Here is a 20,327-nt window from a genome sequence, read left to right as displayed (position 1 = left end):
GTACTTAAAATATGCTTCTGGGTTTAGGATTTAAAAGTATCTTTCAAGGTGATGCTCAGTGTGGCAGCAGTGAGACACGTGGGAGGTGAAACACCATGAGGTATCAGATATCTCCAAGGATCCTGTGTGGGAAATCCCAACAAACTAGATAAATTTAAATACATGTGTAAAGACATTTCATACAGCACTTTAGGAAAAAAGGGAATGTGATTTCACAAGGCTAAGCGCCAAGCCATAAGGCTAAAAATGAGTTAGGTCCCCAGATTGGAAATTAGACCGGCCTGAGAGCTCTTCTGAGCTGTAATTCATCTCCACCTGGCAGAGCGGTAGAATCTGAGGAAGTGGGGACTTTGGGGGCTCAGTTTAAGTGAAAATATAAGGTATTTGGAAATGTCTGGCCAGGAGACTATGATGTATTTTGCTATTGGTTTTGGTAGACCTGATCTTGCCACCCATCCTTATCTTAACTTCATATGCAGAATATTCATTGTTAGACAGACTCACCATGGCGGCTATCAGTGGTGTAGCGAGTGGAGGTGGAGATTAGAGAGAAAGAGCTACAAGGAAAGATGGACTGCCAGTACTTGATCATCTGGTACGACTGAGGACCATGGGTCTGGGTTCTGGTTTCATACTGGTTTGCACCTATACCATGTCGCCCAGGACACCTTTGTGAGCAATGCCCCTGGGTCCTCAAGAATCTATGAGGAACCAGTGTAGCTCTTGGAGTGTGTTCTAGAAGGTAACCTAAGCGATTCCAAAAGCACTAGCATCCAACTGAGAAGAATGAGTGGCCTTCCAAATAAGAACAGCCTCCAGGACAAGGAAGGATGACAGAGTGCCTTCCCACTAGGCTCTTCTGAATACACAAATGAATCATTACACAAATTCCATATGTGTTATACATTACGCACGGTCTTTCAATAATGTCAACTTAGCAATATGAAACTGTGATGATAATTATGGTGGATTATGAAGACATGGTCATCAGTTTAGTGTACTTAAGAGCCTGGCTTCTCGCATCTGGCTGCCTTGGTGGGTATCTGGCTTCTGTCGCTTATTAGCTGTGTGACCTTGGGGGGGAGGGTGGACTTCACTGTCCTTCAAATTCTTCATCTGAAAAGGAGAATACTTTAGTATCTATTTCACTGAGCTTTCAGAGTAATACATGAGTTGATCAGTGCTGTTAGCTATTATCATTATTTTAAGAAAATGTTTTCTATCCGATCCTATGTATTTTTAATTTATCACCAGCTTCCACATTTTCCTTGAGAGGATACAAGTAAGATCATATTTCTATACTACATCCTGTTCATCTTTAAAGTATCCAGTTAACACTGATCTCAAATTTACATTATCATGAAGTGATTGTATAATATGTTTCCTTTTCTGTCTTCTGTCCATGACTTTATATCTCATTTATAACTTTCATTTTCCAAAATCATTTTAAAGTACCCTTATCCTCCCAGGACTCCAGTGAATTTGATAATACAAATACTATCAATTAGGGGCTTTATCACATAAGAGTGTAAATTATAGAATTTCTGTCTTTATTTGTACATATTTTATAAACTGTGTATTCCTTTAGTAAAATACTATATATATAATAATGGATGTAGGTCATTATAAAACTGCCATTTGTGTTACTTCAAAACTGCCATTTGTGTTACTTCAAAGCAGGAGAAAATTGTAAAACTGTACTGTTCTGTTTTAACAGTAATCTTTAAAAATTTAAAGCAGATCCATAAAAGTTAGGAGTCAGCTGAACAAAATATTGTGGAAATTATGTACACACCCATTTAATTAATAAATAACTTCTACATGAAGAGTAGAGGGCTGCCAATCCAAATGCTTACATGAACTTATTTTTTAACATAAAAACATAATACAGAAATCAACTTAGGTGTTTGCACCAGAGTATGTCCATTTTTTTGCCAGGTTTGGAAATAACAATAATAATAGCATTTAGTGTCAGTTGAATATAGTGGGCATAGTCCTGATCAGTATATATACACTATTCCATTTAACTCTTATAATGACTCTGTGAGTTAGGTTCTAATTTATCATCTTAATTTTTACGAATAAGGAACCTGAAGGCCTAAAGAAATTAAGTCACTTGCTTAAGGTCACATCTGATAAGAGGCAACAGGCCAAGTCCTTAACCATTACAGGACCCAGCCCACGTGGCATGAAGAGTGGCAGGAGGGTGGGGGAGCAGAAGGGAGCTGCTGGGAAAAAACTGGTGGAACTATGGTGTGGCCGAGCACAGGACGGTGGGGCATTACCCAAGAGAAGACATGAAGAAAACAAAGAAAGAACTAGCGTCTGTGTTGGCAAAGTAGCTTCTGTGTCCCCAGTGAGGTGGGATGTGGCACTGAGCCACAGCTCCCCACTCAAGCAGGATGTCCCAAAGGAACAGGATTTCAATTGATAGTGGATATCGATTTGCTTTTGCTGGTTCTCTTCAGAGCAACAGGGGTCTAACCAGATGCAGGGAGCAACACAGGAGTTTAATTAAGGATTAAAATCAGTATAAGTTAACTTGCATATAGTGTATTTATATCTTAAATCTTACTTTGTTTTTATAAATTTTATTTACTAGATATTTAAATCCTGCTTACCTTAAATAAAAAAATTGTTTCTAAAACTGAGCATAATGCAAATACTGCAGTCAGGATCACAATTTTTGCAGTGTGACTAGGAGGGATGAAGGCCAGGATGTCACCAAGAGGTTTGTGTGTCTGACCAAGAGGTACTTAAGAGCCTGGCTTCAGGCTCTCAGGACGGTATGAGCTTGATCCAGTTACCTCAGTACTAAGGTCATGTAGGGAACACTTACCCTTGCAGAATTAGAAGCCCACTGTCACCACAGTGGGTTCTTACAGTGTCATGACTAGGACACTCCTAAAGATCATCTACAAGAGGAACCAAGTTATAATCAGAAGGTTGCCTAGAATCAGAACAAGTTGGGTGTTCTCCAGAAATGCTTCTGGAGGTACTTTTCCCCTATAAGAATGTCTTTGTCAAAGAGAGGAGAAACCTTGAAATCCTCTGTAGTGAGTCCTTCTCCCTTGTATAACCTACAGATACATGACTGAACTTGGTTTTCTCAGACTCATTTTCTTTGAACTATACTTTCAACTATACTTCCATTTTTTATCCATCTGTCTTCTCTTCTTTTTCTGAATACAGTGCAAGAAGTCCCCCAAACAAACTGACTCTAGATCGAAACAATTTTTTTCCAGAACATTTCAAGGGACCAGTGTTCCATACAACCTTAGGAATGCTGACCTGGGAATATCTGAACTATTAAAAAGGGTAGTCTTAAATTTTCATATTCAAAAATCACTAGTTAATCTAATTAGCTTTTTTTTTTCTAATTAGCTTTTAAGAATTAAAAATTACTGTTGCATGCTCCTGTAGGGAAGAAATTCAGTAGTTATGAAAAATAAGAATGCAAAATCTGAGGCAGAGATAAACATGGTAAAGTACCTGAAAAAGTCACTGCACGCTGCTAAGACACAGCGATGACATGGGATTATTTCATCTTTCATGATGATTTCGAAATCATAAAAGACATTTTGTTCTCTAAAATTCTGCAGTACGCTTAAGATTTTCTGTCCATGATCTTCGGACACAAGGAAGTTGTTTTTCTTCTCAGATGGAAGTCCATTACATGAGTTTCGTTGATTGAAATGATATGAATTATCCATAGCCAATTCCCTTTGTTCTTAGAACTGGAATGGAAAAGAAAAGCACTGCTGTGGTTAGTCCTGATGAAATTTCAGATCCCAAGTTTGCTTAGTGTAAAAACAATCATAACATAGTAAACATCGTTCTAAACATTTGTTTTCATGACATTTAATAATAAATTTCTTTTGAATTTTTATAAATACTGAGTTTACTAAAATAAAAAGTATATCAAGTTGAAGGAAAAAGTTCAAGGCTACAAAATTGTGTCATATAGCACAATTTATAAGTTGTACGTGTAGCTCACATAGGATCTTACTACATGACTCATCTGTTACATTTAAGAGGTATTATTTGCACAGTGGTTATCACATGGTTGTATACCCGACACATCCTTGTCCCCTCCCATCCATTTACTTCCAGCAGCAAAGCAGATGTCAAAATACTAATCCTGAAGCCTAGATATATGCCTTCTGAGGTTCAACTTTTTAGAGATAAATGACCAAAAAAGACCAGAATGTTGGACTGTATTTAGTTATGGCCTTTAGTAAGGAAGAAAGGTGAAATATTGGTTCCAGTTGGCTTACCTGAATGCCTTTTATTTCTTTTTCTTGTCTGACTGCTGTAGCTAGGACTTCCTATACTATGTGGAATCAAACGGTGAGAGTGGACATCCTTGTCTTGTTCCTGACCTTAGAGAGAAAGTTCTCCATTTTCCCCCATTTAGGATGATATTAGCTGCATGTTTTTCATATATGGCCTTTATTATGTGAAAATATGTTCCTCTAAACCTATTTTGTTGAGGGTTTTTATTTTTACCATGACTGGGTGTTGAACTTTGTCAAATGCTTTTTCTACTGTTGATCATCTATTGAGATGATCATATGGTTCTTATCCTTTCTCTTATTGATGTGATATATCATGTTGATTGATTTGCAAATACTGAACCACCCTGGCAACTCAGGAATAAATCTCCCTTGATCATGGTGAATGATTTTTCTAGTGTATTTCTGAATTTGGCTTGATAGTATTTTATTGATAAATTTTGCACCTATGTTCATCAGGAATATTGGCCTGTCGTTCTCTTTTAGTGGACTTTTTATCTGGTTTTGGTATCAGGGTAATGTTGGCCTGAAAGAATGAACTTGGAAGTTTTCCTTCCTTTTCTATTTTTTGGAAGAGTTTGAGGCATTAACTCTTCTTTAAATGTTTGGTAGAATTCATCTGTGAAGCCTTCTGGTCCTGGACTTTTGTTTATTGGGAATTTCTTGATTATTGGCTCAATTTCTTTACTAGTTATTGGTCTGTTCAAGTTTCCCATTTCTTCCTGTTTCAGTTTTGGTAATTTATATGTTTCTAGGAATTTATCCATTTCTTCTAGGTTGTCCAATTTGTTTGCATAGATGTCATTAAAATTCGCTTATGATTGTTTATATTTCTGTGTTGTTTGTTATTATTTCTCCCCTCTCATTTGTGATTTTGAGGCCTTTCTCCCTCTTTCTCTCTCTCTCTTCTTAACCAAGTTGGCCTATTTGAAAGCAGGACACAGAACAGTGTAACTTTATTTTAAAAGGACTTTTAGATTTTTAAAATATTTCATTTATTTACTAGAGAGAGAGAGAGAGAGAGAGAGAGAGAGAGAGAGAGAGAAAACAGTAGGGGGAGCAGGAGGGAAAAGCAGGCTTCCTGCTGAGCAGTGAGCCCAACACAGGGCTCGATCCCAGGACCCTGGGATCATGACAGGGCAGACACTTAACTGACTGAGCCACCGAGGCCCCTTTAGAAAGGTCTCTTAAATATGAGATCAGAAATCCAAGATAGTTGAAGGCCAGATCATTGTGACTTTCCCAAATTCAGTTTTATGCATACAACTTTACCTCACCAAAAAGCAAGGAAGTGGGAAACAAAAAGGAAAAGACTGGGAACTAAGGGAGCCAGAGAAATAAGGAAACTTAATTCCCTTAGTATGTTCTTATTTTGGTTATCTATTGCTTTACAAATTACCCAAAAACTTAGTGGCTTATGACAACAATTTTTATCTCTAATAGTTCTATGGGTTTAGCTGGAGCTTCTTGCTTGGGGGGCTTTCATATACTTAGAGTCAGATGGCAGCTCTGGCTGGAGTTGTCTGAAGGCCTGACTAGGCTACAGGTCCAATATGATTCCTTTTTTTCACATTTCTGATGCTTCAAATGGGATGGCTAAAACAGATGGGTCTCTCTGTGTGTGTGTGTGTGTGTGTGTGTGTGTGTGTGTGTGTCTCAATGCAGTCTCTTTCCATGTGGCTAGCTTATACTTCCTCACAGCATGGCAGTCTCAGGGTAGCTGGACTTCTTATATGATAGCTTGGTTCTCCCAGAGGGAGTGTTTCAAGTCCAAGTGGAAGCTATATACTGGAGAAGTAGTCTGAATGGTTTACAGCATCAGTTAAAGTTCTAGTCTAGGACTGAAACCATCTGCTGTATTGTCCAATACAGTAATCATGAGCTATGTATCACTATTCAAATTTATCTTATCTAAGATTAAATTAAACTAAAAATTAAGTTCTTTGGTTGCTCTAGCTATATTTTAAGTAATCAGAAGCCATATGTAGTGCGATGGTTACTTTTATGTGTCAACATGACTGGGCCATAGAAGGCCCAGATACATGGCTAAGCATTGCTTCTGGGGGTGTCTGTGAGAGTGTTTGTGGCTGAGATTAACATTTGAAGTAACAGACTAAATAAAGCAGACTGCCTTCTCTAATGTGAATGGGACTCATCAAATCCTTTGAAAGCTGGAACAGAACACAAGGCCAAGTAAGAAAGAATTCTTTCCCTCTGCCAGATTGTCTTCAGCAGAGAAGCTGAAATTTTCTATTTTCTTAAGTTGGTTTGAGTACTTTTCTATATGTAGATTTTATTTAGTCCTAATTATTACAAGTGCTATCAAAGAGAAAGGGTGCTGGAATTTTTACGAAGGGGATAAGGGAACTCAATCCACAAGATACCTGAGGCCACTGAAATGGATAAAGATCAATCAAGGGAAAGAAATAAAATTAGTAAAGAGGAGGGCCAAAGACGGAATACCGAGGGTAACTAACCTTAAGGGATAGACCATTTAGTTGAACAATTATTTGTGTATGACCTGCTTCCTACAAGGTGATAGTCTAGATGAACTGAAAATATAGTGGAAAGTATGATTTGCAGAAGACACAGGTAAAGTTCTATGGCTAAGGAAGAACTCGCAAAGAACAGGGATAGAAATGGAGGAAAAGTTGGAGAGGCAGTAGAGAGCAAAGAGAATTTCATGTAGGAAGTAGTTACACATCATCTAAAGCTAAGGAAAAGTTAGGTAAGGTGAGGACTGAAAAGATATCACTGATGATTTGGGGGTGGGATGAAGAGAGGCCACATTACATGATGGACACAGTCTGTATACATTATTTTTTAAAGAAATTGGGGACTAGAGGAGTAGGTGTATTCTAGGAAATTCCATTTTCTTTTGTTTGAAATGGAAAAAGCTGGGCATGTTAATACAATGAGGAGAAAGTGACACGATGGAGGTGAATTTTGATAGATGATTACAACAGTAAATTTAACATCTATGTCTGTGTTACAAAGCAAATCTTTCTGGGCCTTTAAACCAATAAATCAGAGAACAACACTGTATGGTAAAAACCTCCATTTCTGTTAACAGGTAAACATTGATAGGGGAATAAATGGTGAGAGACTCTTTAACTTTTATATTTCCATCACACATGATGTCAGTGGAGAACATACAGGAGCAGTAAGTATGATCTCCTCTCTTCCCAGCCAGTGTTATCAGAAGATGTGGCAGGGGGCTGAACTCCCAACTCTGTCCAGCAGTAAAAGGAAGCACCCTGTCTCAGGTGTCCACAGAGGTGAGGTGGAAAATCTGGACTTCCATCCCAACCCAACAGTAATGAGGTGACGGTCTGAACCCAACAGAGCACTGTCAAAAAAAAAGACCCACTAAAACACAAGATTTAAATAAGATGTAGTCTTATAATACCCAATATATCCCAACCAGGTACATATCAAGCTGAAAGAGAAAAGACAATAGACCCCAACACAGATGACATAGATGTCAGAATTATCTACCAAGAATTTTAAAGCAGGCTTCACAGGGATGCCACAATGAGCAATTACAAAGTCTGTGTGATATCAATTATTTTTAGTCATTTAAGGTTTGTTTTGTGCATCAGGATATGGTTACTCTTGGTAGATGTCCCATGGAATTTGAAAGTAATGTGTGTTGTTTTGTTAGGTGGAGTTTTCTATAAATATTGATTAGATTCTGTTGATTGATGATAATTGAGTTCGGTGTCATTTCTTGCTATCCTCTTGTTCTATTAACTTAAGACACAGAAGTTTGAAGTCTCCAGCTGTAACAGTACATTTATCTACTTTTCTTATCAGTTCTATCAGTTTTTGCTTCACATAATTTGCAGCTCTCTGTTTTGTACCTAGACAATTAAGTTTGCTATGACTTCTTGGTGGGTTAACATGTAATATTCCTCTCTGTCCGTTATAATTTTCCTTCACTTTGTCTAGTATTAATATAACCTTGCTTATTTCCTTTTAATTAATACTTATATAGTATATATATTTTCACCCTTGACCTTCAACTTACTTATATCATTGTATTTGAAGTGAATGACTTATAGGAAATGTATAAAGTTGGATCATTTTTTAAAAATCTATTCTGCTAATCTCTTTTAATTGGCATGTATAAACCATTTATATTTAGTGCAATTACTGATAAATTAATACTTAGTTTTGCTTTTTGGTTGTTTTCTCTGATTTCTCTGTTTCTAATTTATTTTCTTCTTCTTCCTGCCTTCCTGTGGGTTACTGAATATTTTTTAGAATTCCATTTTGACTTGGCTACAGTGACTATGAGTGTACCTCTTTGTATGGACTTCTCAGTGGTTGTTCTAGGTATTACGTGTGTGTGTGTGTGTGTATGGTACATGTATATGTAAAAGATACATATCATGACAATATTTGTGTAAATTTTACTAGTGTGAATAAAGTGTATAAACTTTACACTCTTTTACGTCCCTTTACACGCTCTCATACCCTTATTATATAATTGTTTAAATAATTCCTTACATGTCCTGAGATCTACATTAGGCAGTGTTATGATTTTTTGCTTTGACCTCAAGAAACTATAACAAGAAGGGCAAAATAAACTCAATAAAGTCAGATGAAGGGAAATGATAAAGAGCAGAAATCTATGAAAATGAAAATAGAAAGCTGCAGAGAAAATCAATGAAAGAGTTTCTTCTTGGATAAGTTCAATAAAATAGACAAACCTTAGCAAGACTGACAAAGAATAAAAGAGAGAAAACATACATTACTGATACCAAGAATGAAACAGAGGAATCACACAGACCTGGAGGCTAATCAGAAAGATAAGGAAAGGAATACTATAAACAACTCTACATGTAACAATTTAATAGTACAGATGAACAAATTCCTCAAAGAAACCCACAACTCACTGAAGATGAAATATAAAATTTGAACAGCCTTGTAACTATTAAGGAAATTAAATTTACCAAAAGTTTAAAAAAAGAGTTACTACCAAATCTATATTTTCTCCAGAATGCAGAAGAGGAGGGAACACTTCCCAAGTAATCTTATGAAGTCAGTACTACTGTGGTGACCCAGACAAAGACAACACAAAAACAAAGAAAAAACCAAAAGTACATATCAATATCCCTTACAAATATACATATTTTTTAAAACTAGCAAAAATAATTCAGCAGTTTCTAAAAGGAATTATTCACAAGGCCAACCAAATAGGCTTATTCCATGATATAAGGATGGTTCAGTATTCAAATATCAATGTAATGCACTACTGAAGCAAACTAAAAATAAATAAATAAAAATAAAAATCCCATTATCCTATCAATGGACACAGTAAAACTACTGAAAAATCCCACACATATTCATGAGAAAACCTCCTAGCAAACAAAGAACAGAGAACTTCAACTTGATAAAGAACATCTATTAAAAATCTATAGCTAACGTTATACTAAATGGTAGGAGACTGAATGCTTTTGCTCGGAGATGATGAAAATGGCAAGTATGTCCAATCTTAACATTGCTATTCATCATAGTACTAGAAGTTCTAGCCAGCACACTAAGGCAAGAAAATTCTACAAAATTCATATATATTTGAAAGGAAACAAACTGCCTCTATATTTACAGGAATAGAAACTCTCAAGTAACCTACAAAATATTCATACAGCTAATAAGTGAATTCAACAATGTCATAGGATATAATATCAACATACAAAATCAGTGGGTTTTTTGTAAGCTACCAATGAACAAATGGGAACCAGAGTTTAAAATATAAAACCATTTACAACAGTGGAAGAAAGAAAGAAAGAAAGAAACAAACAAACAAACAAACTAGGGACGCCTGGATGGTGCAGCGGTTAAGCGTCTGCCTTCAGCCCAGGGCATGATCCTGGAGTCCTGAGATTGAGTCCCACATCGGGCTCCCTGCATGGAGCCTGCTTCTCTCTCTGCTTTCTCTCTCTCTCTCTCTCTCTCTCTCTCACACACACACACACACACATACAAATAAAATCTTTAAAAAACAAACAAACAAACTGATTTAGGTATAAAATCTACCAAAACATGTGTGGAACTTGTACACTGAAACTAAAATATGCTGACAAAAGAAACTAAAAAAACCAAATCGAGAGATTATGACATGTTTATGAACTGGAAAAATCAACATAGTAAGGATGTCAATTCTCCCCATAATGATAATACAGGTTTAACAAAATTATGATAAAAATCTCAGTAAGATCTTTTTGCAGACTATTCAAATACTTATGTGGAAAGACAGGAAAATAAAATAGCTAACACAGTTTTGACAAATAATGGTAATGTGGGAAGAATCAGTTTACCAGATTTCAATACTTACATAGCTACAATGATCAAGACTGTGTAATATTGGTGAAAAGACGGACACATAGATTAGTGGAACAGAATATATAATTAAGAAATAACTCCACTCAAGTAAAGCCAACTATTTTCTGACTAATGTTCAAAAGCAATTCAATGGTGTAAAGATAATCTTTTAACAACGTTGAAACAGATGGATAGTCACAGGCAATAAGTAAACTTCAACCTAAATATCACATTTCATACAAAAATTAACTCAGAATGGGTGATAGGCTTAAATGTAAAATGCAAAAACTGTAAAACTTTTAGAAGAAAATATAGGAGAAAATCTTTGTGACAAAGAGTAAAACACAATCCATAAAACAGAGGGAAAATGTTAATTTGAATGTTAACCAAATTGAAAATGTTTCCTCTGTGAAAGACCGTGTTAAGAGGAAGAAAAGACCACCTATAGCCTAGGAGAAAATATTTGCAAATGAAATCTGATAAAAGATTAATACCTATATAAAGAATTATCAAAACGCATCAGTAAAAAAAACAAACAATTCGGTTTAAAAATGGGCAAAAGACATGAAGATGTATTTTACCAAAGAAAATATAGAGATGAACACATGAAGTTCAGTATCATTAGTCAAGGAAATACAAAATTAATACCACAATGAAACAGCACTGCCATTCTTAGAATGGCTAATAAAAAGATACTGATAATATAAAATGATTAAGAGGCCACAGAGACATTGTATCATTCACACATTGCTAACAGAAATTATTTGGAAGTTTCTTAAAAAGCTAACCACAACTTGATGACCCCACCTGGCCAGGGAACTCTGTGTGCAGTTCTGTCTGACTCAAGGCCCCAAACAATGAGCCATACCAGCTTTAGAGCCTGTTTTTGCCACTGTGCCTGGCAGGAAAGCTAATTTTTAGGTGCTGAGTGCAGCCCCCTGCCCCACCCCACCAGACCAGAGCATCAGGACACGGAGCAGCTCAGCAGCGCTTGAGAGGAGTGCCTAACCAGGGTCTCTGCCCATCTGCAGAGCCCAGCAGGGGACTCCATCTGGCCAGGGAGCTCCATGTGTTTTGCCTGATTCCTGTCTCTGACTACTAAGTCTAACTGGATCTGGAGGCTGTTACACAGCCCTTGCCAAGGCTGAGAAGCAAATTCAAAGCTCTGCCTGGCACTGAATATAGCCTCCATCCCTGCCCAACCAGCAAGCCTAACCAGAACACCTGAGAAGCTGTGTAGCCCAACCTAGAGCCAAGCTTGCAATAGCACTTGAGCAGAGAGCCAAACCAGCAGCTCTTTCCATCTTTAGAGCAAAACTGGTGGTACTGTCTGAGCAAGGAGTTTGGTGGGCAGCTCTGCTGGATTCACGTCCCCAACCAGCAAGCTAAAGGGCCACAGAGACTGTTGTAAAACAGAGCAAGGTAGCAAATTTGTAGCCCTGCCTAACTGTTGAGTATAGCACCCAGTTCTGCCTGAGTAGGAAGTTTAACCAGAGAATTCAACACAAAGAATCAAGGATTGGGACATCTGGGTGTATCAGTGGTTAAGCGTCTGCCTTCAGCTTCAGGGCATGATCCCTGGGGTCCTGGGATCAAGTCCCGCATTGGGCTCCCTGCATGAAGTCTGCTTCTCCTTCTGCCTATATCTCTGCCTCTCTCTCTCTCTGTCTCTCATGAATAAATAAAATCTCAAAACAAAACAAAACAAAACAAAAAAACCCAACAACCTAAGAATCAAGGATTATGAAGAATCAGGTAAACAATGACATCACCATAAGAAAGCAATAAAGCTCCAATAACTGACCCTAAGGAAATGGGAGATCTATGACCTATCTGCAAAGAATTCAGGAGAAATAAAATAATGCTAATTAACATTATAAAAATAAATAAATGTTTGTAGACCTAACTGATAATGCTAACTATACAGTCAAAATCAGATTCTCAGGGGATCCCTGGGTGGCTCAGTGGTTTAGCACCTGCCTTCGGCCCAGGGCGTGATCCTGGAGCCCCGGGATCGAGTCCCACGTTGAGCTTCCTGCATGGAGCCTGATTCTCCTCTGTCTGTGTCTCTGCCTCTCTCTCTCTCTCTCTGTGTCTCTCATGAATAAATAAATAAAACCTTTAAAAAAAATCAGATTCTCTAATATTGTAATCGTATTCTAAAACATGTAATTCATTTACAACTCTAGTTTAAAATTTTAAAAAATAAACATTAAAAATAACCATAAACATAATAATCTGTTTTTGGATACACAATATAAAATATATGTAAACTGACAGGTGCCTGACTGGTTCAGTCAGAGGAATATGTGACTCTTGATCTCAGGGTTGTGAGTTTGAGCCCCACATTGGGTGTAGAGATTACTTAAATATAAAATCTTTAAAATAATATATATTTATGTAAACTGAAACATTAACAAACTGTGAGGAGAGAAGTAAAAATTTAAAGTTTATATGTTATTAAAATTAAGTTGTTATCAACTTAAAATATGATGTTATAAATAGAATGTTATTTTACGTTAGTAACATGGTAACAAAAAGGAAAACCTTGTAGTAGTCATATAAAAGATTATGATAAAAGAATGACAAAATGCTGCTACAAAAAGTCATCAAACCACAATAAAGTGAAAAGTATCTACAGTCAGAACACAGTTAACTAAATGACAATAGTAAATCTTTAACTGCTAATGATTAAATGTAAACAGATTAAATTCTCCAATCAAAAGACATAGTAAGGCTGAACATATAAAAATACAAGATCCAATGATATGTGGCCTATAAGAGACTCCCTGTAGCTTTAAAAACACATGCAGACTGAGAATGAAGGAACGGGAAAAAATATTTCACCCAAATGGTAATCAAAAGAAAGCAGAGATGCTATACTTATATCAGACAAGAAACTTTACATTAAAAATAGTCAAAGGAGATAAAGAAGGTCACTATACAATGATAATGAAGTCAACAATCCATTAAGAATATATAATTGTAAAGGTTTATGCACTCAATATCAAAGCTCCTAAATATATAAAGCAAATACTAACAGAACTGGCAGTCTTAAACAGAAATAAAATAATAATTGGGGATTTTAACATCCCCCTCAGCAATGAATATATCGAATATATCATCCGGACAAAGAAGCAATAAGGAAACAATGGATTTGAAGAACATTATAAACCAAAAGGACCTAAGTGACATATACAGACACAGAAATTTTGTAGGATAGACAAATGTTAGGCCACAATACAAGTCTTAGCAAATATAAGAAGACTGAAATCACACCAACTGTTTTCCAGCAACAATCATATGAAAGCAGAAATCAATACTGGTAAAATTCACAAATACATTAAAATTAAACACACTTCTGAATAACCAAGGCATGAGAGAAGAAATTAAAAGGGAAGTAAAATAATACCATAAGATAAATGAAAATACAACATATCAAAACTTATGGGATGTAGCAAAAGCAGTTCTGAGAGAAGTTAATAGCAATAAGCACAACAGCTAGAAGAAAGTAAGATTCCAAATAAACAGTCTAATTTTACATCCCAAGGAACTAGAAATAACATAATAAGCCCACAGTTAACAAAATTAAGTATATAATAAAAATCAGAGCAGAAATAAATGAAATAGAAAAAGAAAACAATAGAAAAATTGACAAGAGTTAAGAGTTGGTTCTTGGAAAAGATGAACGAAATTGGTAAACCTTTACCTAACAACTACAGAGACAGTGAGAACTCAAATAAATAAAATTATAAGTGAAGGAGGAGACAAGTGATGCTACAGAAATGTAAAAGATCATAAGAAACTACTATGAACAATTATACAAAACTAAAAACTTAAAATAGCTAAATTCCTAGAAGCATACAACCTACCAAGTCTGAACCACAAAGAGTAGAAAATAAGATTGAATTAGTAATCAAAAACCTCCCAACAAAGAAATGCCCAAGACCAAATGGATTCATTGGTGAATTTTACCAAACATTTAAAGAGGAATCAATACCCATCCTTCTACTCAAAAAACTGAAGAGAAGGGAATATTCCTAAACTCATTTTATGAAGCCAGTATTACCATGCTATCAACGCTGGATAAGGCACTATAAAAACAAGACAAAACAAAACAAAAAATCCTACAGGCCAATATCCCTGATGACTATAGATCCAAAAAGTCCCAACAGAATTCTAGCAAACTGAATCCAACAGCACATGAAAAGGATAATATACCAGGGCACCTGGGTGGCTCAGTGGTTGAGTGTCTGCCTTTGGCCCAGGGCGTGATCCCAGGGTCCTGGGATCGAGTCCCGCACTGGGGTCCCTGCAGGAAGTCTGCTTTGCCCTCTGCCTATGTTTCTGCCTCTCTGTGTCTCTCATGAATAAATAAATAAAACATTTAAAACAAAATAAAAAATAAAAGGATAATACACCATGATCAATTAGGATTCAAAACCAGGATGCAAGGACGATTGATATATGTAAATCAATAAATGTAATTTACCACACTAATAGAAAGATAAAAATCATATGATCATCCAACAGATGGAGAAAAAACATTTAAAAATTCAACAACCATTCATGATAAAAATTCTCAATTAATTGGGCATAGAAGGAAAGTGGGTATAGAATTCTCAAATAATAAAAGGCCATATAGGACAAACCCATAGCTAACATCAAACTCAATGGTGCAAGGTTGGAAGCTTTTCTTCTAATATCAGGACCAAGAGAAGGTTGTCCACTCTCACCATTATTCAACATAGTACTGGAAGTTCTTGCCAGAGCCATCAGACAAGAAAAACAAATAAATGGAGTCAGAATTGGAAAGGAAAAAAGCAAAACTGTATTTGTTTGCAGATGACATTTTATATGCAGAAAATACTAAAGACAGCACCCCCCCCAAAAAAAGTAACAACTACTAAATGAATTCAGTAAAGCTGTAAAACACAAAATCAACATACAAAAATCAGTAGCATTTCTATACACTAACAAAATTTAAAAATAAAACAATCTCATTTATAATAGCATCAAAACAATAAAATACTTAAGAACAAATTTAACCAAGTAGGTCAAAGACATACACTGAAAACTATAAAACATTGATGGAAGAAATTAGAGAAGACATAAATTGAGTACAAATACTCTATGGCAAAAAGATAGTTTCCTCAATAAATGATGCTGGGAAAATTGGATATTCATATGCAAAAGAATGGAACCAGACTCATATCTCATACCATTCACAAAAATTAAGTCAGTTAAAAAGACTTCAATGTGAGACCAGAAAAACCATAAATTCCTAGAAGAAAAGTAGGGAATCAGCTCCTTGACATTGATAATAGCAGTGGTTTTTTTTGGCTAAGACACATAAGGTAGGCAGCCCGGGTGGCTCAGCGGTCTAGCGCCGCCTTCAGCTCAGGGCCTGATCCTGGAGCCCCAGGATCGAGTCCCACGGCAGGCTCCCTTCAAGGAGCCTGCTTCTCCCTCTGCCTGTGTCTCTGCCTCTCTCTCTCTCTGTGTCTCTCATAAATAAATAAAATCTTAAAAAAAAAAAGACACACAAGGTACATGCAACAAAATAAAACAAAGAGTGGGACTACATGCAAACACAAAACTTCCACACTGTAAAATAAGTGATCAACCAAATGAATAGGCCACCTATAGACTGGAAGAAAATATTCTCAACCTGCACATCTGATAAGCTATTATCCAAAATATATAAGGAACTTATAGAACTCAATAGTAAATAAAGTCCAAATGATCCCATTAAAAATGGGCAATGAACATAAATAGACATTTTTCCAACGATATTCAAATGGCTAACAGGTATGTGAAGTGGTGCTCAGTGTCACTAATCAAGAAAAGGCTAATCAAAACCCTGAGATATAAACTCACACTTGTCAGTATGTTGTCAAAAAGATGAGACAGCAAGTACTGTTGGGGACATGAAGAAAAGGAAACCTTGTATATTTCTGGTGGGCACGTAAACTAGTTGCAAGCAACACAGAAAACAGTATGGAGGTTCCTCAAAATTCTTTTTATTTTATTTTATTTTTTTTATTTATGATAGTCACAGAGAGAGAGAGAGAGGCAGAGACACAGGCAGAGGGAGAAGCAGGCTCCGTGCACCGGGAGCCCGACGTGGGATTCGATCCCGAGTCTCCAGGGTCGTGCCCTGGGCCAAAGGCAGGCGCTAAACCGCTGCGCCACCCAGGGATCCCCTGTTCCTCAAAATTCTAAAACAAAACTACAATATGATCTGCCAATTGAGCTTCTAGGGAATGTATTGAAAAGAAACTAAATTACTGACCTGAAAAGATATCTATCTGCCATGTTCACAGCAGCACATTCACAATAGCCAAGATAAAGAAGCAATTTAAATATCTGTAGATTGATAAATAAAATGTGAAATATACATACACACATGCAAACACAGTGGAGTATCAGCCATAAAAAAGAATTCATACACCAAGAGACCTTGAGGGCATTATGCTAAGTGAAATTATAAAGACATGCTGTATAATATCACTGTTTTTGTGGAATCTTGAAGAAAAAAAACTCGTGGAAACAGTTAACTCATTTTTGGTGGGGGGGGCGTGGGGGTGGGGGAACTGAGTGAAAGAGGTGAAAATGTACAAATTTCCAGTTATAAGAGAAATGCGTTCTGGAGATATAACATACAGCATGATGACTACAGGTAACAAGGCTGCATTCTATATTTGGAAGTTGCTTTGAGCGTAAATCTTAAAAGCTATCAGCGGAAGAAAAATTCTAATCACATGAGGTAATGGATGTTAACTAAATTTATTGTGGCATTCATTTCATAGTGCATGCAAATATCAAATCATCATGTTGTAACTAACCCAATATTATATGTCTATTATATCTCAATAAAAGTCAGGAGGGGGCTACTAACCACACACTATATTATCCAATAACCAATCACTGACCTGGGCATTTATCCTACAGAAATACAAATCTGTATATGGTTTTTCATAGCACCTACAGTTGTCTGGTCAAAAATTGTAAACATCCAAAATGTTGCTCAGTATACCGATGAGTATAAACTGTGGTGACTCCCTATCATGGAGGAACAGACAACAGACAACTGATTCATCACAACCCAGATGAATTTCAAGAGCATTATGAGGAGTGAAAAAAGGCAATCTCCAAAGGTCACATACTGTATGATTCCACTTCTATAATATTTTTAAATGACAAAATTATAGAGATGGACAATAAATGAGTGGTTTCCAGGGACTGAGGGTTGTGGTGGAGGGGCAGGGATGCACAAGGGAAATTCAGTGATTTGTACTAATCTGTAACTAATAATAATTAGTTACAGGGATCCACAGTGATAAAATGACATAGGATTGTACCCACACAGTGCACCAGTGTCAAGGTCCTGATTCAGATTTTGGGCAATAATTATAGAAGATATAGCCATGGGGAAACTGAGTGAAGGGCACATGGGACCACTTTATATAGTACTTTTGTAAGGTTCTGTATATATGTGATTATTTCAAAATAAAAATTAAAGAGCATGAAATATGAATTCAACTTAGAAATTATTTTGATATGCTGGTTTTGTCCTTATTCAGAACACTTAAAAAGTGCAAAGAAAACACTGTTTTGAGTTTAAATAGTTCCTCGGCTTTTTTTTTTTTTTTTTTTTTTTTAAGATTTATTTATTTATTTGAGAGAGAGAGTAAGCACGAGCGGGAGGGGTAGCGGGACAGGGACAACCCCAAGCAGACCAGTGTGAAGCCTGACCCCAGGACCCTGAGATCATGACCTGAGCCAAAATCAAGTTGTATGCTCAACTGACTGCACCACATAGGTGCTCTGTTCCTTAGTACTGTTTTTTTAAGAAGTTAAATGTAAAACAAAAAAGCTAAAAGGTATCCAAACCTGAGACTTTCAAAAGGAAAATGGACAAAAACTGTATTTCTGCATACTGACTTAAGTCTTGAGCAAGTAAACTTAAGAAACTTCAACCATAAACATTTTTAAATTAACTTTATTATCATTAAAAATATGTATTTAATTTGGATCTTGTGTTGGATTAAGTCAATTTTGAGGCTCATTGTTCATTGAAAGCAATGAGGCAGGTATAGGGTAATTCTTATTTCTAAGAATACTAACAAAAAGCAAACTTTCCTAGAAATTTTTAAGTATCTCCAAATAAGTATTCTCAAATATATTAAGCATATATAGGTATATTCACTTTAATGAAGCTGTTAAAAGATAAAACCTGCTACATATATTCTATAGAGAATGAACAACCCAAGAAGCTGAAATCTTCATTTCTTAAATTTGGTTGGAGTAAATCTGTACTTGTAGTAGTAGTATATATTTTGCAAATAACAAAGAATTTGGGATTTGGACCTGAAGGAATCTGGTCCTAAATGGTCCATCACTATACGGTGACCCCTATGGAGGGTGAGACTTTAGCTTCCTTGTCCAAAGAGCACACAACAATTACACTGTACTATTGTGATGCTAAAGTTTTATCATGAATATTAAATTAATATCAATATTAATGGTTAAACTCAGTAATAACATGTACTTAGCAACATTTTTAGTTGTTGAAGTAATTCTTAAATCTTGGTAAAGGATCAGTAAGGCAATTTTTTTCTTCAAATATTCTGCAACCTCAGTCTTTCTCTAATTCTAAGACACATTTCAAGTATCTTTTAATTGCTTTTGGCCAGGTAGCAACATGACAGATTTGTAACTACATGCATCAAAATGTGCACCAAAATGTGAAGAATGATAGGTATCTGTGTCTTAAAAGATAGCCCTGGAGATAATAATGCATACTCACTTAAGAAATGATGTATCACTAATGTTCTTGGTAACAGAGAACGATATTATGCAGAAAAACATGGACATTTAGATTCTGGGTTGAAAGTGAATTGGAAGCATTGGACTTTGAATATGAAAAAGTTTAAAGAGCATCTCAGTTAATTTTGCTTATGTTTTTCTTTCTATGTGTGTACGAGGGTGATACGTGGATTTTTTAAAGGGCTTTCCAGAAGTATGAAAAATGCCAACTGGTAAGGAGTTGTGTTGCAGTTAAAAACAGCATGGTTTTCTTTCTTCGTAGCACATAAAATAATGGTGTATTTTATAAGACTGCATCTCAGCTTCAACAAAACCCCTTCATGCTCAAAACATTGATTCAATTTGTAAAACTATTTTGTTCTTTTAATGTCTTCCATTAAAATTTGATTTAAATAATTGAATCAATAAAAGTACAACAATCAAGTCTGACAAAATTGATACGAAGTGATGACAAGAAAAAGCATGTGCCACTTGACGGGAGTGGAATATTCAACCAAAGCTGCACTATGAGTGGTTTGCGCTTTGATCCCAACAGGCCTTCCAGTGATCCGAGTTTGATCACTAGAGTTTCAAAATAGAGCAGGATTTCTGGCCTCTTCTCTTTAACATTTATTACAGACTGCTAACTGTATGCCAGGTTTGGAATTAGTCAGGAAAGCATGGAGGAGAGATGCTGTCTTGTTCCTTGCTTCCCTGGTGGTTCCCATCTAGCAAGGTAGACTGACAAATTATACATTGTTACATTGTTACAAACATTGTGAAGAGACTGCTGGGAAATGGGAACAGAAATGAATAATGGGTGATAGTCACTTTCAGGGAATAACAGTGGTAACACTCTCATAAGGCTGTTTGTACTGCACGCTTCACTCTTTA

General features: G+C 36.2%; 1 protein-coding gene across 3 annotated transcripts in view; it reads right to left on the bottom strand.

Annotated features, from left to right (window-relative positions):
* KBTBD3 (kelch repeat and BTB domain containing 3) overlaps positions 1-20,327 on the bottom strand; it is a 32,071-nt gene that overhangs the window by 8,083 nt on the left and 3,661 nt on the right. For 2 of the 3 annotated variants that reach the window (XM_041772057.1, XM_041772056.1), the window contains exon 2: positions 3,493-3,737. In XM_041772057.1, coding sequence (XP_041627991.1) covers positions 3,493-3,713 — 221 coding nt within the window. In that variant the 5' untranslated portion in view covers positions 3,714-3,737. Of the gene's footprint in view, positions 1-3,492; positions 3,738-16,917; positions 16,993-20,327 lie in introns of those variants that run through there. The other variant, XM_041772058.1, reaches the window with a different exon arrangement.

The sequence above is a fragment of the Vulpes lagopus genome, chromosome 10, assembly GCF_018345385.1.
Source record: "Vulpes lagopus strain Blue_001 chromosome 10, ASM1834538v1, whole genome shotgun sequence".
NCBI lineage: Eukaryota > Metazoa > Chordata > Mammalia > Carnivora > Canidae > Vulpes > Vulpes lagopus.
The sequence above is the reverse complement of the archived record's forward strand: the minus strand, read 5'-3'. Positions and strand labels throughout refer to the sequence as shown.